Below are 27,982 nucleotides of genomic sequence, written 5' to 3' on the forward strand. Positions count from 1 at the left end.
ACATAGCAATATGTTAAGAAATAAACAACAAAAATTAAAATTAATTATTTATTGAAGTCACTAGATTTAATAGAAATAAAAAAAAAAATCTACAACCATGACTTTCAAATGTCATACAGACAAACTGCTTTAAAAAGTCTATAAAATTACGCATGACGTGTGCAGTTCATATTGTTAGTGCAATAACCATTAATGTGAATGAATTACCATTAATGATAAACTACCAATTTAAACAAATGTATACATTTAAACCACATGAAAAAGACAGACAAAAAGACAAGATAATTAGACGTAACGATTACATTCTACAGTTGTACTACTAATGTTCTTCACGGATGGGTGTGCAGCCAGAGAAGAAGCTGTTTTTGAAGTTATTTAGACCTCTCTTGTTCCTCCGGAGGAAGCTGGAAGTGCTGTTCATCACTTCAGAGTCGTCGCTGTCGCTCTCGTTTTCAGCAGAGACTGGCTTTTTTTCAAGTTTCAGATCTGCAGGCAGGCGGCCCATGTCTCCAATTTCCTGTTTATGATACAGCAACAAATGTGATTAAGCAGGAGTGACTTTAAAGGAATAGCCAACACAGAAATTAAAATGCAGTCATCATTTACTCCTAAATATTTTTAGGGTCAACGACAAATAAGAATGGCCAAGACAAAGAAGAGGAAAAAATGTTTAAACAATTTAAATTTAAATTTAACGATTCATTGTTGTGCGGTGTAACCAAGTGTGCCGCACAAGTCTTGAAAAGTGAAGCCAAAGCATTTTGATTGCCCCCTGGTGGCTGACTGCAATATAGGTCATAAACCCCGCCCTCTCCATCTAATCAAATGGGACATGAGCCAAACAAAAAAAATCCAAATTACACTTAAAATGTTTTTTTTCCAAAGATCGTTTTTGTCATTTTAGGTAGTTCTTGTCATGCAGACGTGTGTTCATTTGTCCAATACTTTTGGTTTTAGTTCATTTTTGATGATTGACAGCTGTGCCTGCGATCGGGCTCCGAACAATGTAATCGGCAACAACCGTTACTGGGATATTTTGGCTTCATTTTACAGAATCAGAAAAAGCTTTATTGCCAAGTATGCTTACTAGTGCTGTCAAAATTAGTGTGTTAACGCATGTTTTTTTTGTACTCATTTTTTTCAGCTTAACGCAGCATCCGTTGCTCGTCAAATGCACGTCACGTTCAGCAGTGGCAGCTCTTAAAGTGACAGCAGCCTAATAAACCAGTTGCTGTGATGTCTGTCATTAATGTTCATCAAAGAACAAAGATAACAGAGAAAACTGTAGCTTTAATAAGGATTCATCTATATTTCATTTATAATTTATGAAGTGAAGACTGTAGTGTGTTTGATAACTTTATTCAAGACAGGCCACAGGTAAATATGATATTATATTGTGTTTATGTGAAGATTGTTTTAAGTTCACTTAAATTAAAAGCCTAATAAATGTTGAAATTGATAGCTTTCAGTTATACTGTCATGTTGAATATCTATAATGTTTATAAAAAAAAAAAACAAAAAAAAAAAAACACACAAATTTCATAGAGACATCAGTACCAGTATAATTATCAGTGATACTGGACTTCATAAAAAAATCCCATTAAACAGATATATACTGAAAATACCCTGTCTTTAAGTTGTTTCTACATTAATTTGGAGAGTAACTGTGAAATTATTACAATATAAAAATATTAAAAACGGCAATGTTTTTAAATCATGATTAAATAAATATTTAATTTGTGATTAATAAATATTACCCATTTAATATTTATATTTAAAACAAACCAGCATATTTACCTGATTTATTCTCATATCTATCTGTATCTATTCATCCATCCATTTTGAAATATTTTATTATGGTACATCTGTTATTTTACAAGACTTAATGATCATGACTATCAAAAAGGTCTGTATGATCCTATGATATCTCCTGTTTTTTTGTTTTTTTTTCTGCACATTTGTAGCATCACATGACTGTTTTAACCCCTAAATATGTATATTTTAACAAAACTACTTTTCCTAAGAAATGTAAATGCCAAACTACATAAGCTTTTCTTTAAGAACTTTATATTTTTTGACAGTTGAACCACAGTGACATTAAAAACATGTTCACTATGGAAGATGTGTATTAAAACCCCTGTATGTATGAATACTCCTTTACTCAAACATCAAAGGTCTCCTTTTTCATATTCTGCCATATTTTCTTATTTCTATAGGGTGTAAACTATTCCTTTAGAAAGAGAAATGGTCAAAGACAAAAAAAAAAAAAAAAAAAAAAGTCTCTCTTGGTCTTACCTTTTTAGTAGGTGGCACACTAGGAGGTCTGAAAAATGTAGCATCTCGAGGGCTGACTGCTGTGGGGTCCTCAGGAATTGCAGCAGTCTCCTTAGAAACGTCACTTATTTCGGTGAGATCCTGAGGACAATATCAGAAGAAATAAGATCAGGAAATGGCCATTCACAGAGTAAACAGACACCCCCGGCTTTTTAACAGAACATTGTACTAACCACGCTGCTGCGGTTCTCCATATTGCGACATTTCTCATGGTCACAGAGACAGTTTTCTCCACAGGTCATCTTTCCCTTGCGGCAGCGACAAAGTTTGTTAACACAGCGGCCCCGACATGCACACTAGAGGAGACAGAATTATACACAAATGGCTCGTTAAAAAAGCAAGGCCACAAAATAGATGTTTAATTACAGGGTCCATACACATTTTTACTAATAAATTTCCATGACTTGAGGCAATATTCATGACCTAATGCTCCACGAAAGTCTGTGTACATGTAAAAGAACAATAAAAATCAATGTTCAAATTTATTATATCCTATCTTAACTAAAATCAATGACTATTAATGCTATTTGTTTTAAAAATAAGTACAATCTGCGACTGTGCCAGATGTTACTTCACGCAGAGAACAATTGCATTAGGGCATTCAGTCACATGACAAGTATTGTAATTTGTTTAACCAATATTATCAATTAAACCAGGGCCTGAAGTTCATTTTGGACAAATAAAACAACAGAATAAAGATACAGGCATCAATTTTGTGTATTTGGCCACTTAAGTGCAAAAATCTGCGAAAATGAACTCTATTTGATACTCGCGAGCTCACATTGACTTCCACAGTACGGAGAAAAAAAAAAAAAATACTATGGAAGTCAATTGGGCCCATCAACTGTTTGATTACCCATATTCCTCAAAATATCATCTATTGTGTTCAGTAGAAGAAAGAAATTCATACAGCTTTGGAACTAGGGTTGTCAAAAATACCGACTTCAGTACCAAGTCGGTACTGAGATTTTAAAAACGTGACGATACCAGCATTGAGCGCTGTTGAGTGGATTCTTAAACGCCTCTGATTGGCCATTGTGTTCACAAGCTCAACAGATATGTCTGTGATTGGCTACATTGATCAACGCTCCAAAAACATGTTGTAAATAGAAATCTGTGACGCTCTTCGCAGAACGCTTACACAGATAAACATGGGAGCGTTTGAAAGCAGGCGTCTATCAGCAGATTTATTAGGGAGGAAAACCTGTACCTTTTCCAGAAAGTGTTGATCGTGATGGCAGTGCATTAGAAAATGAGGTCGTAGTAAGAAAGGAAGAAGTTAAGGATCAAGAAGGATAGAAGCAGTGAGGGTGATGGTGGAGATGAAGAATATAAGTCATAGATTTTTGTGAAAGTCGGGCATTTGTGTGCAGTAGTCTGGAAGATGTGATCCATACTACAACCAATGGTCAGATGCCACTCACTACACTGACTGACAAGCAGGGATGCTCTAAAAATAATGACTAGTCAAAATGGAGTTATGTGTGGAAAGTGTGGGCTACACTGAAAAAGAGGAGTCTTGTTTATTTTCACTTGTGCTACAATCACTGATTTGGAATTCAAAGAAAGAAAGAAACAATGTTAAAATTTTTTAAATGTTTTTTGAAACACTAAGACAACGTTTCAGTACTTTCCAGGCAGTGAAGCTGATTCTGAACTAGTGTCAAGTTCAGAGTTCAACAGAAAAAACGGCTGACCGCACACTGAATCCAAAAAGACTGATGAGGTCTAGAAAATACAAAATTTATTTTATAAATTGCATGGTGCAGTAAAGTGCAAAGAGCAAGTGAGTTAAAAACAGAGGAGCATGAGCAGACGTTTCAGCAGATTGCTATCCTCAGTGCTCAATATGCAACAAACAATCACTCTCTTTCTAGAAAGACAAGCAATTCAAAGCTATCAGCTGAATCCAATTGTCACAATCATCATTTAACACCAATATCAATCAATTATCACAAGTGTCACTGCAAGAGAGTCTAAAAAGTAACAAACATGGGACAAACTGTATGAAATATACATTCAAAGTAATGAAAATAATAATGTTGCAGAAAAACTTGCAGTTTTTAACTCACTTGCACTTTACTGCACCATGCAATTTATAAAATAAATTTTGTATTTTCTAGACCTCATCAGTCCTTTTGGATTCAGTGTGCGGTCAGCCATTTTTTCCTGTTTTGCTCAAGTATCTTTTTTGGTTCTACGCACCTGAAGGAAAAGGAATTTTTTTAAACTGAGAGCGCAACAATTTCCTCTGATCTAAGTTTTCAGAGTTCCAAATGAAATATAGAAGCAAAAGATAAAATGGAATATTAATAAAGCTTTTTAATGTTTATTGAAACACTAAGACCTTTTCACTACTTTTCAGAAAGTGAAAATGCATTTGAATGTGTGTAAAGTTTCAGACAAAAATAATTTACCCTAAGAGGGTACAGTCAGTTATAAATGTAAAATATAGTCATTTATTTTTTCTAGCAATGATTTCACAATTAGTCCCATAGTGTTAAAATTGAGAAATTAATAGTCAATCCAGAGCTTGTGTCTGTTGTAGCTTATCCACATTGTGCGCATGAAATAGACGCTGAATAAAGTCAAAATGATGCGCTAGTTAAACGTCTGTTTTAGTCACTGATTTTGGCCCTCCAAAACCAATTTCGGTGTATCCCCCATTGCAATGCAGGGATTCCCCAACTTTTTCTTTGATCTAATATATTTATTTGAAGTACCCCCTAAGATTTTAAGTTAATAAGTTAGGTCAATAATAAAATTAAGACAATAGTTATAATAATAAATAATAAAATTAAAGTTCATGGTTCTCTTATGTCGGTTAATTCTCACAGGACTTGCTGGTAAAATATTTAACATCTTTTTGGTATGTGTTTTATCTTGATGTCTTTTATTTTTAAATGATTTATTTTAATTTAAAATTTTTATGATTTAATTATTTAATAGCATTACATTAAACCCCTGCAGTTCCACCACAAACCCCAGTGTGGGAAACCCTGACGTAATGTAATATTAAATGCACTTCATGTTGTTGATAAAGAATGGAATATATTTTCTTTCTGTTACTAACTATAATTTTTATGCAATTTGGAATCAGTAACCGATAACAATTTTTAAAGTAATCTACCCAGCACTGCTTGCAGTGCAGACGTAAACTTTTGAAGGCATTTGCGTGTTATAATAAGATAGATAGAGAGACCTCTGAATCACTCACAGTTTTCAAATTACTGATTTGATCTGATAGTGTGTGTGGATTCAAAAAAAGAGAAAAATAATGTTTGCAGATACTATACAGTTTTGAAGCAGCTATCAACCTCCAAGGCATATCCTAGTGAGTATATTTATGACAGTATCTCTCATGATTTACTACCCCATCACAAACTCACCCCATTCATTTTCGACTTTTTGGAGCCTCGTCGTGTTTTGTCGTTTTTCTCTGGACGCCACTCGTCCTCTTCTTTCTCAGACTCTGATGGAGAGATGAGCTCATCAAGATCTATGGGCTCTTGCAGACGTGCCCGAGCAGTGGAGTAGCTTCTGGCTTTAGGCTTGATGTAGTGGGGAAAAAAGACAGTGTTCAGAACACACCTCTAAATCCTTTTTTCCCCCTCTCAAAAAAGACAAAATAAAGTCAGCAAACCCCAAAGCAATCAGGTTTACCTTAGGTGGAACATATTCAAAAGATGTATCAGGTGACTCATTCACAGAAGAAAGGACTTTCTTTGCACTGGTCAGCTGGGCCAGATGTAATTTCTGTGGAGATCCTCCCCCAAAACAAGTTTTCAGGGTTCAGAAATTTACAAGCACAACTCAATTGTGAAATTCAGTTCCCACTTTGCTAAATTATAGTATGATGAAATTTGAGAGTGAAAAGGCTTATACCTGCTTGTATTGTTCATTTTCATCTTTGAGTTTTTGGTTCTGATCACTGAGTTCTCTCAGTTTTCCAATTTCCTCTTCCTGTGACAGAAAGCAGCCCACACATTAATATTTTTAAACGTTCACTATTTTATTTGCTGAATGGATGCCATGTCTAATATGTAATTATAATGTAATTAGGCTTTACTGACTGTCAATGACTGCACACCTCCTCGTTGTCTTTTACATATTACACAATAAAACTTTTACCAAAATTCAGACGTGTAATTGATTTGGTGCAGAGTGAGAGAACCAGACTCTTGAGAAATCCAAACTAGAAGAATATTATGGTAAAAGGACATGACCAAGGAAATAGTGATCAAATGCATCTCAGCAAGGCCAATATGTCGGCCAATATGTTTTTTTTCGTTTGGACAATGTTTCAGAAGCATTTATTTTGACAGCGCAAGACTCATTTTAACAGCGCTGAGATCACATTCTCCAATTTAACTGTCTTGGTTTAACAGTTCTGTCTAATAAATTGTTAAAAGTAAAGTTTCATAAAGTTTATGAAAAAGCTTAAATATTAGTCAAAAAAAAAAAAATTATCAATATTGGTTGATCGCTACAAGACAATACATGTGATGTATGGAGAGATTCACACCTGAAACTGTAGACGCTGCATCAGTTCCTGCTCCCGTTTGGACACCTCCTCCTCCTGCTTCTCCTGTGCCACAGGCTTACTCTGGAGCTGACCGAGGAGATACAGCACCTGGACAACACATCAGACACAAGGAATGAGTGATAGGTCAATATATCAGCAACACTGTATATGAATTTAGAAGGCAGGGTTGCTGCACATTTTTTAAAGTCAAATTTAAGGCTTTTTAAGACCTGAAGAAATAAAAATTAATACTATACATTAGGGGTGTGCAATATTGACAAAAGCACGGTATAACTATGAAAATAGCAGCTAAACATCTATGAGGAGCTTCTATGAAAGCAGACCTTCTCCTGGTGTCTCTGCTCCATTTCCACCAGGTGACTCTGGTGCTCCATGTCCATGGCAGACATGAGCTTGCGTTCATCACACAAGATCTTCTGCATGTCCAGCAGGTTGGCTCTTTCCTGCTTCAACTCACTCTCCAGCTTCGCATTGGTGGTCTTGGAGACTACAACCTGAAACAGGTGCATGGAAGAGTCAAACTATTGATTATTATAAACTGAAGAAAAAAAAAAAAAGAAGCAAACAAACAAATATACTGACTTCTAAACATAATTATTCAAATTGATTTAATAATCAAATATTTTCACAATGTATGAATTTCCATTTTTAGTTAAATTAAACTTTTTAAACAGTTGACATCCTTATGTCATACACATGTGTGTTTCCAAGTAATTGCTGATATTTTTTATATAAATTCTTACAAAAACCCATCACTTCCCTTTAGAAGGCCTTTATTAACCCCCTGGAGCTATTTGGATTACTTTTATGATGGATGGATGTGCTTTTTTGGGCTTAAAAATCTCAGTTACTTACATAAAATGCATATAAATATTAGGGATGCACCATAATGAAAATTCTGGGCCAAAACCAAACCTTCTGGATGCACTTGGCCTGTCAGTGCGTTATTTGAGTGGACTTGGCTTTACCAATGAGCATAAGTGGTACATGAGTGGAGCGTTCGCATGGGCCGTGAGCAACTGAGTGGAGCGCACGAGCATAGAGTGGAATACTGAGTGAAGCGTAATAACAGCTAGAGGGAGAATGAAACCTGAGCGCTGAACACTGAGGGGTGGAGCAGCATACATTTTCAGACAAAAACCAACAATGCCATTTTCAGCCCATAATTTTCAGCTGCAGCCCTAATAGATATAATTTCTCACTCTATATCTCCCAATAATATGTCTTAAGATGATTTTTAAATGCTTAGTTTTATGATGAAAACTCTGCAATTTTTATTGTGGGAGGCAAAATGCAATGTGAGAGAGACTAACAAAAATCATTCCTCAAAAGCCTGTTGTATCATATTTGATACATAAAATATACAAAATTGACCGATACCTTTAAATACACAACATTTTCTAAAGGGGGAGCATATGCCTCGAGACCTCACTAGAGGGCCTAAAAACCATCCCCCCATAGTTTCACAAAATCCTGCAGGAAACAACATTGCAATATAACATTTTATTGATTTAAGATTTGATCTGAAGTTCCCTCACATTACTAGATAATCTGGGCCAAACCTCGTAACAGACCAATGTCCTGGACAAGATTTTTTCTCAGATTGTTGAGAGGGCTTGAGGCTGATTTATACTTCTTGGTCGAGTGCACGCCGTAGCTACGGTGTAGGCTGTGTGTACCACGTGTAGCCTACGACGTAGCCTGACGTGCACCTCTTCAAAAATGTAACAATGCGTCAATTCTACGCGGAACGCAAGCGCTGTGATTGGTCTGCCAGAACCCCTCCCTCAGGTAAAAAAAACTGGCGCGGAACACTCGGAGAAGAGCGAGCGTTTTCAACTTCCATATGAATGAAAAAATGCTCTGTTTCAGGGGACACACGCAGTCATACTGCAACAAAAGTCGTTACCTATTTGCCGCTTCTACTTCGGGTTTTGCCTTGATCCTCAACATGACCGTGGACACTGCCTACTAGTGGTCTGCATGCACGTTGACGCGGACAACGACGCAGAAGTATAAATGAAAACAGACGCATAGCCTACGGCACAGAGGCTCCGGCGTAGGTCCGACGCATAAGTATAAATCAGCCTTAAGACTCCTGTAGTCTGAGCCCGGCTTAAGACACATTAGGGGAATCATTTAAATAATCTTATGAACGCGCTTAAAAAAGCAGAATCAATTTGTTAATCAAATCTCATTGTGAATCGTCACGAATCAAATCTGCAAAAATAATTTTTGAATCAAATCAAAAACCTGTGAATCTAAATCGATTCGCTGTCTACCTAAAGATTCACAGCCTTAGTACAAACACAATCGGGGTTCCAGCATCATTGGTGCTTGGACCACAAAAAAAAAAAAAAAAAAAAAAAAAATGCTCAAATCTGATAATGTTTTTGCCTTCACCTCAGCCATGAGGACCTTCAGGGCGCTCTTGGCCTCTACAATGGTTGTGATGGAATCCCAGCGCTGTTTCATTCGCCCCTCATTATCTGCATCCAGAACCTTCTGCTGCAGGTCAGCTATCTGAGCACTCCTGAAAGAGTTCAGAGAGAGAGATATATACATATACACACAGTGGATATAAAAATTCTACACACCCCTGTTAAAACTGCAGCTTTTTGAGATGTAAAAAAAAAAAAAAAAAAAAAAAAAAAAAAAAAAATCACGTCATATCTTTTTCCACTTAATATATTGAAACCAACAAAATTTATGTAACAAACAAATAAGAAACATTTAAAGGCACAAAATGCAATTTTCACCTCTAGAGGTCGCTTATTCAAAACAAAGGCGTAGCTTGATGAGGGATGTTGTCAGTGAAAAAAGCCAGTGGAAAAGAATCCGACAGGACTCGGGCAGAAATCATATTCATGGATGAGTTAATGTATTAAAGATTTATTAACATTACTGTAGTATGAAGCAGGGTGTGACTAAAAGCGTTGGAGCTGAACAAGGCTGCTGGAGCGATTGCTAATGAGAGACGAGCGCGACACGGCTTGAGAGCAATGAAACTTTTATTATGCCGCAGATGAGACAGAGCGACAAAATACTTTTTGTGTGCCCAAAAAAAAAAAAAAAAAAAAAACGACTTTATTCAACAAAATCATCTCTCCCCTGTCATTTTCATATGCTATTTACATTGCAGCGCTTCCAGGTTCTATGTCCGAATGCAGACTCATTATTGGCCAGCTCCTGCGTCAGCATCACACGCACGCGTCATGCTGCTCACGTGTACAGCTTTGACCAATACTGAGCCGGCGTTCAGACGTAAACACGGAAGCCTGCAGTGCGTACACTACGTCAACTGCGTCTGACAACAGTTCAGATTGTTAAATGAAGTATTTTTGCGCACAAAAAGTTCTCTCGTCGCTTCATAGCATTAAGGTTGAACCACTGTAGTCACGTTGACATTTTTATGTCTTTACTACTTTTCTGGACCTCAAAAGGTGCAATGACGTTGCTACCAATGTGCAGTTCAGAAACAGTCGGGATTTCGTTAAAAATCTTAATTTGTGTTCCGAAGATGAACGAAGGTCTTACAGGTTTGGGATGACATGAGGCTGAGTAATTAATGTAAGAAATTTCATTTTTGGTTGAAGTAACCCTTTAACCTTAAAGGGATAGTTCACCCAAAAATGAAAATTCTGGCATCATTTACTCCCCCTCAAGTTGTTCCAAACTGCAGATCTCGCCTCCCCATTGACTACCATAGTATTTTTTTCCTACTATGGTAGTCAATGGAGGCGAGATCTGCTTGGTTACAAACATTCATCCAAATATCTTCCTTTGTGTTCAGGAGAAGAAATTTATACAGGTTTGGAACAACTTGAGGGTGAGTAAAATTTTCATTTTTGGGTGAACTATCCTTTTAATCGTGATCTTGTTCTTGCTGTAGTTTTAGCCTTGTCTTGTTTTCCTGCCATTTATGTGAAGTTATTGAGATTTAGTCATTTCTTTATTTTCCTTTTTTCCTGTTTTTCTAGCCTTGTTTTTGAGCTCCCGTCTGGTTAGTTTAATTTTGTTTAGTTTTTCCCCTTCCCCTATTCTTTCTGCTCCCCAGCCTGCTTTGGCTGCGAAATCCCGTTCTTCCTGTTGCTCCCTTCCTGCTCCTTTTTGGATCTTCCCTGCTCACCAACCCCAAAGCATTCCAGTTACCACCACCAGGTCCCTACCGCTACTCTCCAGGTTCACTCTCTCTCCCTCCCCTGCCATTGCCACTCTACGTCCCCGGGTGTTCATTTATGAGCTTGCCTAAATCGTTGTCCTTAGACTGTACTCATTTCTCCCTCTGTTGCGGTTTGGATCTGCTCTGCCGTTCACTCTGGATTTGGTTTCTCTGGCGTATCCTGTTGAAGGAGCTAGATGAAATATTCTGAATGATATCAATCCACAATCTGAGTTGTTCTTTCATTATGGAATCATAATCACAGCATGTTTGTTCATTTAGAACTGACCCCACAAAAGAGCCTGTTTTTTTCCATTTCTGTCACCAGATGGAGTTTGGGTTCCTTGCCAAGTTCACCTTTAACTTGCGGAGTTGGGTACTTAATATTCAGCAATATTATTGATTTGACTGCACTGACACTATTGGATTAGAACTGAATGATGACATCACTGCTTTCTGCAGAGCTGCATTTCTTAATAGCTGAATTGAACTCATTTCATAATTGATGAACTTTACAGAGTTATTGAACAGAAATGAATCAATTGAACTGACTTCAGCTGAATAATGACACTTGTCTTTTTTAGGGCTGCTTTACTCTGCAGGAAAGTGGATCTGGAGGGCTAGAGTTAAAACCCTGCACTAGCTTAAGAGAGGAACAGACTAAAACTTCAAGTATGGATTACTTTTAGGGTTCTTTTTGTTCAAGGCTCGACAACCCCATTTGCATTCACTGTCATCACTCCATGTAAATACAGTTCAAAATTAATGTGATTCATTCACAGTGGTTCAGTTTTAGTATGTCTGACCTGAGCCCCATCTCTGTCTCCAGACTCTCCACTTGTTTGCTGATGGAGGCTTCCAGCTCACCTTGGCCTTCCAACTCTGAAATGGTCAGTGTACGACGCTGAGGGGGGGAAATTACAATTCAAATGCATCAAACTGCCACTGGCAGGGAGGTTCATCATAAAGCATTTCTTTTCAGAAGACTTGGATTAAACCACTCAATTCATATGACCCATAACTCATACTTCATTTTTGTTCCGAAGATTAACAAAAGTATTATGGGCTTTGTTTTATGGGTCTGCCTTTGCATTGTTAAAAAGCCCTGACACAAGTGTAGTATGTATGTTAGTATTCCATGCTGAACATGGTGTGTGCCAATCTCACCCGGACTTTGGCTACAGGTCTCTCTCCTGCCTCCATCTGCTGGCGAAGCTGAGCAATCTCCTCTGCCAGCATCTTCCTGTCCTCCAGCAGGTCCTGTAGATGCCGGCGGGCCTCCTCTGTGCTCACAAGCACTTCTACCTCGTTCAGCAACCAGTTCTTAACCAAGCAAAATGACAAATATTACAACAATCCCTCTAAGATGCAAATTTGGTTTGACGATAAACCACTATAAAATTCCCAACAGTTAGTATTATCGTTTCAGAGTTATGATTTATGCAGCTCTTCAGGGAAACAAGATATATTTCTAGTTTCAACATTATTTATTCTTCAGACATTTCTCTTTAAATACGATAAGTATCAGCTGTGAATGATCAGGATCGGTATTGGCCGATCATGATGACGAGAAATCGGTAGTCATATCAGCTGCAAAAATCCTGATCGGAGCATCCTTAGTAAATGTTGTTAATAAAAAAAATAAATAAATAAATAAAAATAAAAATTACATTTAAAAAAATATTCTGTAATATCAACCAGTAACCAATATGGCATCAATACATCATGCATCCTTAGCTTGTAGACCATTTAAAAATAAAACTGTATTTGAATCAATTAGCCAAGATCCATAAATAGTGTTGGATGTCAAACCAAACCCTGTTTTTTCAAGTTAAGTACCTTGACTCTGCTGGCGACACCCTCTGCTCCGCGGTTCTGAACGTCTTTGCGCTTCTCCGCAACTTCACTTCTCTTCTGAAGTGCATCTTTTAGACGTTTGTTAGCAGCAGCAGCCTGTGGGTGAACATTAAAAAAAATTGCAGGGAGATGTGTTAGACATCAACAAAACAGCAAGTGAAAATTAGTTCAGAATTGTTGTACAGCTTTTGGAGAAACAGCCCACCTCCTCTGTCTTGCGACGGAGAACACTGGCCTGTTTCTGGAAGTCTCTCTCCAGCTTTAGCATCTCATATTGCCGTTTACGATCCTGAAATGTGTACATTAAACAAACATCTAATTTCCTACAAAACCTTATTAATATATACATTTGAAAAATTGGAATGGCCATAAACACCAAAACGGTCAAATTACATCATCTGTGATTGAAACACCAGAGTAAAAATGTAAGATCGACGCTCACTTTCTCTTTGAGCTGCAGTACTTCTTTATCTTTCTTTTGTTTCCACTGCCGAAATTTCTCAGAGTCTTCCTTCATTTGTCTCATTAACTGCACCCGCTGGGATTTCATAGCCTGCACAGATCAACCAGCACACCATGTGACTACAACTCAGTCGTTACAATTACAGGACATAATGACCTTCAGCAAATGGACTAAAGAGAAACCTTTTTGTAAACACAAACCTGAATCTCCTGGTTGAGTTTTGTTACGTTGCGCACACTTGACTCTTTGAGTTTAAGCAGCTTAGACTGATCTTGCAGTTTCTTTTTTAACTCTGTGATTTGTCCTTCCAGCTCCTGCAGTCTTTTTCTGCGTTGCTCACTCAGTCTAGAGTGAAACAAGACATGAAAATAATAAACTATCAAAGTGTCAGCGTGTTGCAGCATTAGAACTGGCAGTTTAGGTTTGGAGAGAAGCCGCCACAGATATTGAGTTACTTGGCCTGATTGGTGTCCTTCTTCGCAGACTGCAGAGCATGGATGAGCTCTTCCTTCTCTTTCTGCAGAGAGCCGACTGCAGTCTGCAGGCTATGAACGTTCTCCTGGAGAGGCCAAACAAACATTAACACGACTTTCATGGTGTTCACCGATATCATTTTTAGGATTTGGTTTCTAGGCTTACCTGATATTCTGTTTGCATAGGCTCCAAATGACTATCATTCTGACACATCTTCTTGACAAAAGCCTCTTTCAGTGCCAAAACTTTATTGAGCTCAATCAGCTCTTTTGACATCTGAGCCTGCCGCAGTGCATGCTGGGCTGTGTAGGCTTCAGGAGAGTTTTTGGCTTGGGGATCAGCACTGACATCCTGAAATTGAAACATTTGAGCAAAAAACAAACTAGAGTTAAAAAAAAAAAAAAAAAGTTTGTGCACTCAGTATATTAGCAAGGACTGAACAAAATTAAGCGAGTGAATTCAGATTTTAAATCATCCCAAAATATCTCCTCTTCCTTACAGTGTTGTGAGTTAAAAACAATGTCACAAACTAGTAAACACAGCTGTCAGTAAAACACATTGAGTTAACGCCTAAACAAAATATTGTAATAATAATAAAAAAGAAACAATTCTACCTTCTTTCTTTCTATCACTTCATTTTATTTTAAAATTCATCCATATAATCTCTCTACATTTTAATGTTTTAATCAAGTAATGATTAATAAAAAAGGTAAAAACTTGAACATGAAATAAATGTTAAAGCAGAAATAAGAAACAAACTCGCACACTCTCAGTCCTCTCCACATTGGATTTTGGGAAATATTGCTTTGCTGAGAGTACAACGGTTGTACGCTCGAAACCAGAGTGTATTGTGGGTATAACCAGTTAACGAAGTTAGGGATTTAAGTTGTTCGCTCAGAATTCAGACACAACAACAAAATGGCCAACACCCAACATAGTGCACTATATAGTGGATAGAGAGCGGTTTCAGACACAGCACTAGTTCAGCTCATGGAGCTCTTTCCTGACGAGCTGATTATCTGAATCAGTCGTGTTAAATAAGGAAGACATACAAAGGTTTGCCAGCAAAAAACAATTTTTTGCATATCCAGATGGTTTTTTTAAAGTCCGGACAGCAAAAAACCACATGAAATCTGCATTTTATAAATCTGTTTCAAACCACATTTGGAGGCGTTTTAAATTGCGATTTTAGATCAGATTTTTACAGTCTCAGTTTGGCCCCCCCAGACACTCAAATGGGATTTCAAACTGTCTTTTGAATCAATCTTAATGCGAAAAACTCAAAACTGGTGATAGAAATGTTGGAAGCATTCATACAGTTTTCAAATGGTATATCTAAAGATCTTGGCATTTTCCTGTGCGACAGGAGTTCTGCACTGCAACTCAACGGTGCCAATTTGGACAGCAAGAGACACGTTTCCCTTTTTTTTTTCCTCCTCCGTTTTAAAAGCCTCATCACATACATGGATACACCCATGTCATTACCAAAGCAACCAATGCAGATAGGTTGGTTATGTCTGGACACAAATCTTTTTGATAGCTTGCAATTAATAGTGAGGACAGTCTTCCCGAAAAGATCGGATTTGAGAAAAAAAAACAAAAAAAAAAACAATTTGCCTGCAGTCTGAACATAGCCAAAATGTGTAGAGTGGTGGGTCCTACAGTTAAAAAACACTGACTTAAAAATACATACCACTGTTGGGCCAGTATCAGAGCCACCAGGAGTGGAACAGTCAGTGTGTGCCCCCAGAGGTGAAGCACTGCCTGAAGTCATGGCATCAATGGTGGCAGCAATCCCCGCACTCTCGCTCTGTTGGTCCAGGACATTGCACAATTTCAAATCACTGTAAACTACTAATGAAAACATCCTTCCAACAATCATAACACATTCAATGTTCGACAGGTAAAATCTTTGGAGTCTGTTTATGGTCTCTTTAAACATTAAGTTAGTCTGCTTTGTGTCACAGGGGTGCTAAGGCCCAATCCCATTTTTTACCCCTTACCCCTACCCTTTCCTTTCTCGATTCTCTTTTGGTTGGAAGGGCCGGATAGTGCTCCCAACAAAGATTTTTCGGGACCCCACGATGAGGTAGAAATTATCCTGCATACACCGGCTACACACACTTGATATTCAACAATGTTTTTGATCTGCCTGCATTGACACCATTGAATGCTAACTGAACTGAGCTGGATGATGACATCACTGTTTTCTCCAGAGCTGATGTATAGATGAATAGAGTACCTCAGGGATGATGTGTTTTTGTAGGCAAAACCCGGAAGCGAGTTAGCATTTTAGGACATCCGATTCCATCGCCCCGAAGTCAATGGGTTTTTGCTAAATCGCCTGAAATAAGGTCTGTGGTTAACAAAGCCTCTAAATATATTCACGTTTTGATCTGTGACATAAAACACACCAGTTATAACCCACTTGTGATTTTTTTTTTTTTTTTTAAACCTTTGTGTCTTAAAAACAGCAGTTGCTAACAAATTGCTAAAAGGGACTACTTCCTTTGGCGGGGACTTTAGACGTCATCATGACAAACAGGACATTTGGACAGCATTTCTCATGAAAAAGTGGATAAGTATCATAATCAGCATGTTTTTAAATAAAGTTTGAGGAAGCTTGGTGGTGGTGACGTTGATCTGCGACCATGGTGTGCTGTAGTCCGTTTATAGCCTACCGTTAGCTTTTTATATCTGACCACTTTATTTAGGCTTCAAAATGTATAAATGTTGTGTTAACTTGTAAAGATTTTCTTGATAGACAAAAGTGTCATAACCCTTTGTTAAAGACAGAACTTATTTTTTGCGATTTTCCAAAAGTCTATGGGAAAAATGCATAGGCTTTTGATCGAGGGTACCCGTGCATCGCTAACTTCCAGGTTGGCCTACAAAAACACGTCATCCCTGAGGTACTATATTAACTAAATTAATTGATTTTTTACAAAGGAATGAATCAATACTAATATAATAAATATAACAGTATTTATATCATTTTTTACCTCTAAAACACCATGTCCAACTGCCTTGTGCATCCGGTTGGTGAGGTCTGAACGCGCTCTGACAATGGAAGCGATGTCTCGCACTCATTGAAGTATAAGCTCGAGACATCACTTCCATCATCAGAGTGCGTTTTCAGACCTCACCAACCGGATGCTCAAGGCAGTTGGACATTGTGTTTTAGAGGTAAAAAATTATATAAATACTGTTTGGTTTCTCGCACAAACCGATCGTTTCGTGTCTTAGGACATCAATGTGTCGTCACGAGCCGCAGGGTTTAATTTGGATTTGTCTGTGCATGTTTTTTTGACTCTTATAGATGGAGTTACCATTGAAATACATTATACGACTGACAGACCGCAACGGTTGGAGTTAAAAATCATCATTTGTGTTCTACTGAAGAAACAAAGTCACCTACATCTTGGATGCCCTGGGGGTAAGCAGATAAACATCAAATTTTCATTTTTGGGTGAACTATCCCTTTAAATATGCATATTTTTCTTACAAAAACCTATCGCTTCACTTCAGAAGGCCTTTATTAACCCCCTTGAGCTGTGTGGATTACATTTATGATTGATGGATGCACTACTTTTTGGGCTTCAAAACAGGCCCCACATTCACATCCATTATAAAACTTGGTAGAGCCAGGATATTTTTAAATATCTCTGTGTTCGTCTGAAAGAAGAGAGACATAAACACCTAGGATGGTTTGAGGAGCAGTAAATCTTGGGATAATTTTCATTTTTGGGTGAATCATCCCTTTTAAGAGTCTTTGTCGTCAACGCATTGCCAGGTCATGCATTGTTGTAGCCATTCAAGGCAGCCAGTTCTGGGGAGCTTATTTCAACTGAAAACCCCATTTTCAATCTTTTAAAGAAAACAATACATTCTCCACTAAAAGTTTCCACCACAACGGTCAATCTCAGGTCTTTACCTGCAGGTCTAGGATGAGCTGTTGAAGGTTCTGGATCACCTCCATATTCTCCTTCAGTTCCTGGTCTTCCAAAGTCTCAACCACTTTCTTTAGATCCAGCTTACACCTGGAATTAGAGATAAATCTTTTCATTGAGATTTTATTCAAATTACTGAAATTCCTGAACCTCATTGGCAAGACATTGATGCTTACGCTGAGTGCTGCCTCAACTCCTCTAGCTTGCTTTGCAGTTTCTCATTTGTCTGCTCTGTCTAAAAGAAAAAACAAATAATTAAATTAATGCACAAAATGTGAAATTTTCATTCTCTGAACTAGACAGCTATAGACTACAAAAACAAGTTTCACCATGATGATTCTTTCAAACATGAGAGCAGTCTGTCCAACAGCCTCACTCAGCTCTCGACTCAGCTTACTGTTCTCATCTTGCAGACAGCGATTCTGCTCCAGGATCTTTGACACATTATCTGCTGGCTCAGACCTACAAAATCAAACCCATCTTTAGATGTAGTTATAATAATCAACACTCAAGAACAGAGCACACAAGGAGTTTATATTTAAAGGGGTCATGAACTGCGTTAAATTGTCATAATTTAGAAATAAAAAGCATTTTTCCTACCCTGATTTTAGCCCTCTTATTTTGAACACACCATTTTAAGGGGCGTGTATGCTGTGAGACTTCAGTGTAAACGCCCACTACTGTGATTGGCTAACATCTTTGCATATGAAATGGCTAAGTATTACTATCTCAAACTTTTAGAACATTTTTACTATTACAGCTCCCAAGGTTAACTAATCGTGAAAAGTGTTGATTATAGCATTACATTTAGATCTATGGCATTATATTTAGATCGTGGCATGAAAGGTTGCAGTGATGAACATTGTAGTCGATCACAGACATGTTGTTGAGCGCATGAAAGCAGTGATCTCGTCACTGCAACTCAATTTCTGCACACTAACGAATGCTTTCATGATAACTAACAGTGCAAACGCGATGTAACAGATTTGTTGAATAAAACGGGAGTTTTGGTGCGATTGTGCGAGTTTTTGATTGACAGCTCCAGCGATTGTAAAGGGAGCGTTCTTTGATCACCGTCTATATATAATTTAATCACCATTTAAGTAAGATTATTTTCATCCTACTAAGAGAAACAACGTGAAGTTGTCCGTTTAGTCCCTGTTTTGATTTACTGACACATAGACAAAGAACATCTGACTGTACATGAATCATTACATATCAGATCAGGCATTAGAATTAACAGTTACTGACATGTTGTTGCATTACTGTCGAGTCCATATCAAAAAGTCTGTTTGCACAGCCTGCGCTGAAATGCGATTGATTTACCAAAGAATCAAATGTACCGAATACAAATATAGCTCAACTGAGACATTCACATTGTTGAAAATAAATAACCAAATTCCTAGCATTAGGATCCTTTGAAAGGTAATGTTATTTTTAGTCCTGTATCGCTCTTCTCTCCTCATCTCATGAATACACCAGTGGGTGGGGCTAACGTTGAAATGGTGAAGTAGGCGTTGATTTCTTCTGCGGAGAAGGCGTTTCACCTATCTATAGGCACATTCAGGACGAGTCGTTCGCTGGGCCTGGTGGCTAGTTCACATTGTCACCCGCAACAGTTGATTTTTACCCGCATTTGACAGGTGTTAATTAGGGTTGTCAAAAGTACTGACTTTGGTACCAAGTCGGTACTGACATTTTAAAAATGTGATGATACCAGCATTTCCCCTTAGCATTTTGAGTGCTGTTGAGTGGATTCTTAAACACCCCTTATTGGCCATTGTGTTCACATGCTCAACAGATATGTCTGTGATTGGCTACAATGATCAACGCTTCAAAAACATTGTAAACAGATATCAATGACGCTCTTACACAGATACAAGGGAGCATTTGAAAGCAGGCGTCTATCAGCAGATTTATTAGGGATCTGCTGATAGATCATTGTAGATAATCACAGACATATCTGTTGAGCGATTGAACACAATGGCCAATCAAAGATGCCACAATATGCCATACCCAGTCAGCACAGAAGCAACACCACCACGGGCATGTAGGAGCATCACCTGAAGATCTTGCACCTGTGTTTAAAAAAAAAAAAAAAAAAAAAAAAAAAAAAATAGATTCATCACCTAAATAATTCACTCAGCATTCAACTTAAAATTAAGTAACTTGGCATGTAACAGCTGTCCTTTGAAATACACACGAGACAAAATACCTGCTGTTTGAGTCGCTTCATTTCTAGTGCGCGTGGGTCAACATTGAGAACAGGCTTGTTCTTGATTTTACGGGCACGGTCAGCATAACGCAACGTGTTGATGGTCTCCTCAATGTTGGAGTCTGCTGGACTGACACACGCAATCATCAAGGTGTGGCTGTTACCTCCGAGAGAGTCTGGGGAAAAGGTTTGAGAAGCATTTCATGACCAACTAGCCAAAAAAAAAAAAAAAAAAGGCCGGTTCCTAGGCTGTAGCTAGAAAGCTTTAGGAGGAGTTAGTCAGAATTTTATTCTCAGAATGATAAGTTGAAGTACTGGATCAGTATGTCTTAAATTCCTTTAAGTTTACTCACTCACTGTAATATGGTGTAGTAAAAAAGTGATTTGATGAATAACTGACTTTATGGACTACATGAATTTTACCCTGTAAGAGGCGTGTCAGTTTGGAGTCCCTGTATGGCACAAAGGTCCCCTTCTTGCTTTCATCACCAAGTGCGCTGATCACATTCCCCAGAGACAGCAGTCCACGGTTAATGCTGATTCCTGTGAGACAAGATCAAGAATGTGTTTAAGAAATAGTTAGCCCAAAAGCTAAAATTCGGTCATTTGCTCACCGTCATGTTATTCCAAACCTATGACTTTCTTTCATGAAACACAAAAGTAGAAATTTTGGAGAATATCCTGGCCACACTTTTACACTTTAATATCATGTAAATGAATGGGGCAGACAACTTCAAAAAATAAAATTAAAAATAACACCAATAATTCATGCAAGGACGAAGTTAGATGTGTGACACTATTGCATTTTTATAACATTTCATGAGTTCATTTGGCTTGCTGTCCAGTGAAGGAGAATCGAGAAAGTGGTTTCAACTCAAGCTCTGATATCTTCCAAGCACTAGTAGTTCCTGTGGTTATAACTATGGGTGGCAACATACTTATTTTATGTTAGAGGAGATGGGGAGATGGAGAGATGCAGAAACAGCTAATCCCAAAGCTAAGGTAAGTGCTGCTATACGCATCAGCAAATAACTAAGGAATAATTGACGACGGGCTGTTGTATTACTGAAAAATAATGTGAATTATATTCTTGACATCAACGATACGCGTTGTCTGTGAATGTCACAGACACACACACGACTCGTGTGCACAGAAAGACACGCACCAGTATAGAGTTCTCTTTTGCCCTTGAACAAACAATAACACAGAATTATGCCAAAATGCTCGTTTTGTCCAGTATCCTCATAAGAGCAGTCTTAAAGGAGTTAAACAACGTCTTACATGAACAAAAAGTTGTGAGGAAATGAGATGCGGTTCAGATCCGCGTCATGTCCGGCAGTGGCAGCTCTTAAAGTGACAGCAGCCTAATAAACCAGTTGCTGTGATGTCTGTCATTAATGTTCATCAAAGAACAAAGATAACAGAAAATTGTAGCTTTAATAAGGATTCATCTGTGTTTCATTTATAATTTATGCAGTGAAGACTGTACAGGGTTTGATAACTTTATTCAATTTCTGTATATTTCCTACCTGTTAGACAGGACACGGGCAAATATGACATTATAATGGGTTTAAGGTGAAGATTGTTAAGTTCACTTAAATTAAAAGCCTAATAAATGTTGAAATTAATAGCTTTTTACTGCAATGTTGTATGTTAAAGGGTTAGTTCACCCAAAAATGAAAATAATGTCATTAATTACTCACCCTCATGTCGTTCCATACCCGTAAGACCTTCATTCATCTTCAGAACACAAATTAAGATATTTTTGATTAAATCCGATGGCTCAGTGAGGCATGCATAGACAGCAATGATACTTCCTCTCTCAAGATCCATAAAGGTACTAAAAACATTTTCATGTGAGTTCAGTGGTTCTACCTTAATATTCTAAAGCAACAAGAACAATTTTTGTGCGGCAAAAAAAAACAAAATAACGAATTTTCAACAATATAGTGATGGGCGATTTAATCCCCAACACTATATTAATCGCCCATCACATGAAAATATGTTTTTAGTACCTTTATGGATCTTGAGAGAGGAAGTATCATTGCTGTCTATGCATGCCTCGCTGAGCCATCAGATTTAATAAAAAATATCTTAACACTGCTTTGGAGCTTTACGAATTGAATCAGTGATTCGGATCTCCTATCAAACGGCTAAACTGCTGAAATCACGTGACTTTAGCGCTCCGAGTCACTGATTCGATTCGTAAAGCTCCGAAGCAGTGTTTTGAAATCGGCCCATCACTATATTGTTGAAAAGTCATTATTTTGTTTTTTTTGGTGCACAAAAAGTATTCTCGTCGCTTTATAATATTAAGGTAGAACTACTGAACTCACATGAACTGTTTTAAATGTTTTTAGTACCTTTACGGACCTTGAGAGAGGAAATGTCATTGCTGGCTATGTAGGCCTCACTGAGCCATCGGATTTAATCTTAATTTTTGTTCTGAAGATGAATGAAGGCCTTACGGGTGTAGAACGACATGAGGGTGAGTAATAAATGACATTTTCATTTTTGGGTGAACTAACCCTTTAATAATTAATGTTTAAAAAAAAAATAAAAAAAATCAATGTCAGAGACATCATTAGCAGAATTAGTATCAGTGATACTGGACTTCATAAAAAAAAAAAAAAGATGTCATTAAACAAATATTTAAAATATACTGTCTTTAAATTGTTTCTACATTAATTTGGAGAGTAACTGAAATATAAAAAAATGTTTTGATACCATTGAAATTACCTAAATCTCAAATCAAGCTCACTGAAGACAAGTAAACAGTCAGTCAAAAAATAAAGAACAAAGAACAAAGAAACTAATAATACTAGCAAGAGGCCAAAAACTACAAGAGAACAAAGACAAATGAAACAGACCTACCTAAAAAACTTCAAACATTATAAAAAATAAATAAATAGAAATAATAATAAAAAATAAAAAAAAACCTACAATAGAATAAAAATACAAACGCAAGCAATAACCATGATAGAAACGATAGCCAAAAATTTCTACTGGTTAATTGTGTCTACCGGTATATCGCTCACCCCTAGTTGTGTTTAAAAATATTAAATATATGAGGTGGTTGGGTACTGGCATGAACTATGAACTTTATTTCTTCAAAATGAAGTAAACTGGCAATAATATAAATAAACATGGATCTTTGATTGCACTCACCCTCTTTGAGCCGATCTCCCTCTGCTTTAGTTTTTTTTTGTCTTTCAGATCCAGCGAGATCCACCAAGTGCAGTTTGGAGACCATGACATCATTCCTTTACAAACAAATTACTCATTTACATTTTTTTTTTTTTTTTCCTCCAATCATAGCCAAACATTTTACAGTTTTATACATTAGCAATTCACCATAATATATTTTTAGACCAGAAGAAATTTTCTTTGAAAATTTCTTTTACCTTTACTTCCATTAGCACCTTATTGCATCAAAAATAAAAAAAAATAAAAAATAAAAAGCTTGTCACTTTTCTCATGTGCATCTTTCAAACACAGGCTGTATGTGTGTCCATTTTAAATATATAATCTTGTGACAAATTAGGCACAGCTTAGCCCATTTTCCACAATTCTATAAAACCTTAAACACATTATACAGCCAGCTCTCAAATTTGACAGCCTCCAAACAACTACAAGTTGCTCAGTTTAACAGCGCGTGCTAAGTTCACATACTTGTCTCCTTTGCGTCGCTGCTCCAGTGATATGGTAAAGATGGCATGCGAGCGAGATGAGGCTGCGTTCATGGCTGTTGAGCCCACTGTTCGTGCTGAGTTCCCCAACTCAAGACAGCTCACCATCTCTTCAGCGGTGAACACATCCTTTTCTGTCAGTCCTACAATCTACACCATGAAAACAAAAACAGACACCAATGGTCATTCAGGGCACATGAGAATTAAGGACGTATTTTGAGCCGATTGGGCAGCGTTCCAACGCACAGTGCAGTCGAGGCTGGGCGTTAAGCCCAGGTTTGTGGTCCACTTCTTACTCTCCCACAATCAGGGTTTGAAATTAACACCCACCAACCCGTCAAATGTGGGTGAAAATCCACTGTGGGGGATCAAGCAACACACTAGCCAATTTGGGTTATGACTAGTGGTCGACCCATATTTCAGCAAGGCTGATATACTGGCCGATATTTAGGATTTTTTAAATATCGGCAGATCAGTTTTTCTGTTTGGCCGATATATTGGAAGTGGGACTTTTATTTTGACAGCACTGAGAACGGCAGTGTGCAGACAGGATGCAGAATGCGCTGCGCTGGTTGCTGGGTTTGGCGTATCCCTTCAGATACAAAGCGATTTGCGCTACACTGGCCAGAGCAAAGTTTTCAAAACTTTTAGCGGGAGTTCTGTACGTCTAGTCATTTGATGCCCCGTTTCTATTGGCCGCGTGGGTAATCGTCACAAAGCGCAGCAGCGAAAGTTGAACTATTTTGAACTTTGACCACGGCATGCAAGCAAGCAAGCCCGCCAATGGTGCGCTCCGCTGCGCGTATGCTTTGGTCGACGCAGAAACAAACCGTCCTTGTGCAACTCAAGCTATTGAAATAAATGTGTTTCATAGGCCTATAGCCTTAATTCAGTTAGGGCATTTATGTAGCATTTATGTATTTTTTGTAAGTTCATGTTCATACTACAAAAATACTTTGTGGTTCCGCATGGTTATAGGTTTTAAAACTCACTTTGATGCCGTCTTTAGGATCCTCTCTGATGCTGATGACGGGTTTGTCCTTTGACGTGCAGAGCAGGTCCAGTATCTCTTCATTGTAAATCTAAGAATTAATAAGTAAATAAATAAAAACAACAACAACCTTGAATTACACAAAATGAGTACTGACTTCATAAATTAAATCCATAAATGAGGACAACATGGTATGTAAGTTATACCTCAAGGTAAGATACAGCGAGCAGAAATTCACAGTCTGCACATTTAGACTTTTCCTGATAGATTCGTTGTATCACTCGCGGGATGACTCCAACTGTAGGCTCGTTCTCTTGTTCTGATGTGTATGTGCCGCCCATAGAGAATGTCTTCCCCGACCCTGTCTGTCCATAGGCCAGAACGGTGGCATGATAACCTGTGATTGTAAACAATGAACATTCATTTACACTGAAGTTCTTCGATATGAACCATGCCTTGGGTCTTAGCCTCAGATGGCACAAGCATGGACCTTACAATGCGTTCGCTGACAGTGTGATGAGAAAATATTGTAACCTGGGAAAACCAAAACAAAAATAATGACTTTATTCAACAATATCTTCTCTTCTGTGTCAGAACGCTGACTCATTATTAGACGGCTCCTGCGTCAGCATCACACACATGCATCGTGCTGATCACGTGATCAGTTTTGGCCAATAATGAGTCGGCTTTCTGACGTAGGACCTGGAAGTGCTGAACGTAAATAGCATAAGAGAATGACACAGAGATTGTTGAATAAAGTCGATATTTTTGTTTTGTTTTTTTGTGCACAGAGTATTCTTGTTGCTTCATAACATTAACGTTGAACCACTCTAGTCACATGGACTATTTTAACAATGTCTTTACTTCGTTTCTGGGCCTCGAAAGTGGTGGTTAAATTACTGTCAATGGATGAGACGTATACCTCTCGGATTTCATCAAAAATATTTTAATTTGTGTTCCGAAGATGAATGTCTTGACGGTTGACGATGAACGATGAAGGTCTTACGGTTTTGGAACGACACGAGGGTGAGAAATTAATGACAGAATTTTCATTTTTGGGTGAACATTAAGCACATGGAACAACTGTAAGTCTATAGAGGTTTAATGATAGTATTAAACTATTACATTTAATAATGAATATAATGTATATTGGGGCCAATATTTGCTTGTCCTCAGTTTGATTTCAGCAGTAGATTAGGTTCTCAACTCTGGCCCTTGAGGTTAACTTTCATGCAGAGTTTAGCTCACCTGCCTGTAACTCTCTATAGATAATGATATAACTTAAATTGTAAAAACATGGAAATTAAAGTGTACAGCATATAATCAACATCACTGAATATACACTGTTTGGACTGTATTGTGAAAAAAGGAGATTATTTAGATAGATTATAATTATTTCTGTGCTGGAGTCACCACTGAATTTGGTCGCACCAGCATGGTGTCAAAAATCAGAGACCCGCAAAATCCTAGTGGGACTGCTTTACAAACCTTTAAAAAGCCCGGACAACAAAGGGGAGACAGCGGTGTTAAAAACTTCTTCCTGCTCTGTTGTGGGGTCAAACACATAATCATATGTGAACGCCTTGTCATTGCCAACAATGACCTGAAATGGGAAGAAAAAAAAAAAGATTGCACGAGTCTTTAAGTACTGACATGACTCTTTGATGCAAGAGTGTACATAAAATAGGCAAGATCTCATGATACACACCTGAGGTTCACCCGGTACAAAATTAAGACAGCACTGGCACCCTTCATTGATCTCTTTGGGAACCAGAGGCCGACATCTTAGTGCAACCCTCACAGGAATGGCCTTCTCATCCTCCTTGGTCATGCTGGAAGAGCAAATGAGGCTCAATCACAAATCACAACCCAACTCGCATAATGATCTTGCATAAAGCCAGTGTGTAGAGAGAAAGACAAGTCCAGACTGGTTAGGAACTGCCATTATATTAATATTGTCTAAGTATAATTAGTCTGATCAAACAAAGACACCAGGGAAAGTCTGCTGCACTAAACAAGCTCAAAGCTGTCAAATTCACAATGCATATTATGTGAAAAATTGACAATCTTGAACAACTTTAGACAAAACAGCTGACGCTTGTCAGTAGCATCACTTTTAAGTTTCAAAATACAACCTCCTACCCATCTCCATTATCTTTTTTAAAACAATTTAACAAAAAAACAAACAAACAAAAAAAAAATACTAGAACTACTAGAATATGGATCTAACTTTTACTGTACTTTCTGATCACACTGCAAAAAATTGTTCTTAATGTGCAGTATTTTTATCTTGTTTTCCAGCTCAAATGTCTAAAGATTCTTAAATCTGGATACATAGAGAAACAAACAAGTCTTGTTTTCTGTGAAACTAATCAAAATGAATAAGTTTATGACTAAAACAAGAACAAATATCTGCAAATTGGCTCTGAAAACAAATCAACTTAAAGGGAAAACCAGTCCCCAAGCCCAACTGAGATATTTGTTTTGGTTTTAAGTGTAAACTCACTCAATTTTGTTCAATTTCTCAGAAAATAAGACTACATATCTTCATTTTGCATCTCAAGTAAATGCATCTTGATTCAAGTGTGTTTATAGGTACTTGTATTGGAAAACAGGACAAAAACACTTTATAAGACATACATTTTTGCAGTGCATTTAACATTTAATGCCATCACTTTACAAAAGTAAGACTTTCTGCTCTGGTTTAAGACCTTAATTTGTAGACGGGGGACTTTTTAAAACCTTTTAAAGACAAGCAGAATTCCTGCTAAAACTCAAGATCAGTCTTTAAAAAACATTAGATGACTTACTTGTAAGAGTAAGGTTTATCCAACAGGCCTAAGTCCTGAACTACACTTAAAGTCATTATCATGCATCTTTATATACACTTTCTACATATAAATATACATTTGCACTAAACAACACGCAAACTAAATAAGGAGATGATACAACAACACAGGATGTTTAAAACTCATGTCATTACCTTCCGCCCTGTAGTCTGTTGTTATCGGGCTCGAAGAGTTAAGCTTAGTAACGGTTTACACAAACTTGACAACCGTTTCAAAAGAGACGAGAAAAATCGTAAACTTAATCGCCCTCACAGGACACAGAAACGTTATCTTTTGTAAAGACAGACGTCCTTAACAGTTTCTGCCATTAAAATTCGGCAACAACGTTAGCTTCTCTAAAGAAAGACCCTGCCCGCCACTTTCAAATAACTCCGTCGTCATTACGTAGAGGTCGATCAATTCAGCTCCGCCCATAGACAGTCGTAAAACTCCTTTCAGTTTCTTTATAGGGA

General features: G+C 37.6%; 1 protein-coding gene and 1 long non-coding RNA gene across 2 annotated transcripts in view; one reads left to right on the top strand and one right to left on the bottom strand.

Annotated features, from left to right (window-relative positions):
* The window catches only part of LOC127504122 (uncharacterized), a 1,137,365-nt gene that overhangs the window by 1,080,889 nt on the left and 28,494 nt on the right, over nt 1–27,982 (top strand). The window lies entirely within an intron of this gene.
* On the bottom strand, nt 35–27,907 carry kif4 (kinesin family member 4). The gene is made up of 31 exons (XM_051878505.1): nt 27,665–27,907; nt 26,390–26,513; nt 26,170–26,284; nt 24,888–25,078; nt 24,683–24,772; nt 23,674–23,840; nt 23,170–23,264; nt 20,425–20,544; nt 20,002–20,177; nt 19,803–19,864; nt 18,116–18,248; nt 17,963–18,021; nt 17,771–17,876; nt 15,530–15,646; nt 14,002–14,187; nt 13,818–13,921; nt 13,563–13,707; nt 13,342–13,452; nt 13,105–13,188; nt 12,882–12,995; nt 12,210–12,365; nt 11,849–11,946; nt 9,284–9,413; nt 7,204–7,374; nt 6,860–6,967; nt 6,220–6,297; nt 5,998–6,090; nt 5,724–5,885; nt 2,508–2,630; nt 2,296–2,415; nt 35–517 (listed from the first exon to the last, which is right to left on the bottom strand). The coding sequence occupies exons 2-31, from the start codon at nt 26,510–26,512 to the stop codon at nt 320–322; spliced, it is 3,735 nt and encodes a 1,244-aa protein (XP_051734465.1). The 5' UTR covers nt 26,513; nt 27,665–27,907; the 3' UTR covers nt 35–319.

This window comes from Ctenopharyngodon idella, chromosome 21 (genome assembly GCF_019924925.1).
Source record: "Ctenopharyngodon idella isolate HZGC_01 chromosome 21, HZGC01, whole genome shotgun sequence".
Taxonomy (NCBI): domain Eukaryota; kingdom Metazoa; phylum Chordata; class Actinopteri; order Cypriniformes; family Xenocyprididae; genus Ctenopharyngodon; species Ctenopharyngodon idella.

Bases quoted from the DNA above. Each gene is read 5' to 3' on its own strand.
- kif4 (XM_051878505.1), bottom strand. From the start codon at position 26,512: ATGACCAAGGAGGATGAGAAGGCCATTCCTGTGAGGGTTGCACTAAGA. The intron at 25,079-26,169 runs GTTTGTAAAGCA...TTACAATCACAG, and splicing joins GTTGTCCGGGCTTTTTAAAG to GTTATCATGCCACCGTTCTG. The intron at 20,545-23,169 runs GTGAGTGCAATC...CTTGTCTCACAG, and splicing joins GGGAGATCGGCTCAAAGAGG to GAATCAGCATTAACCGTGGA.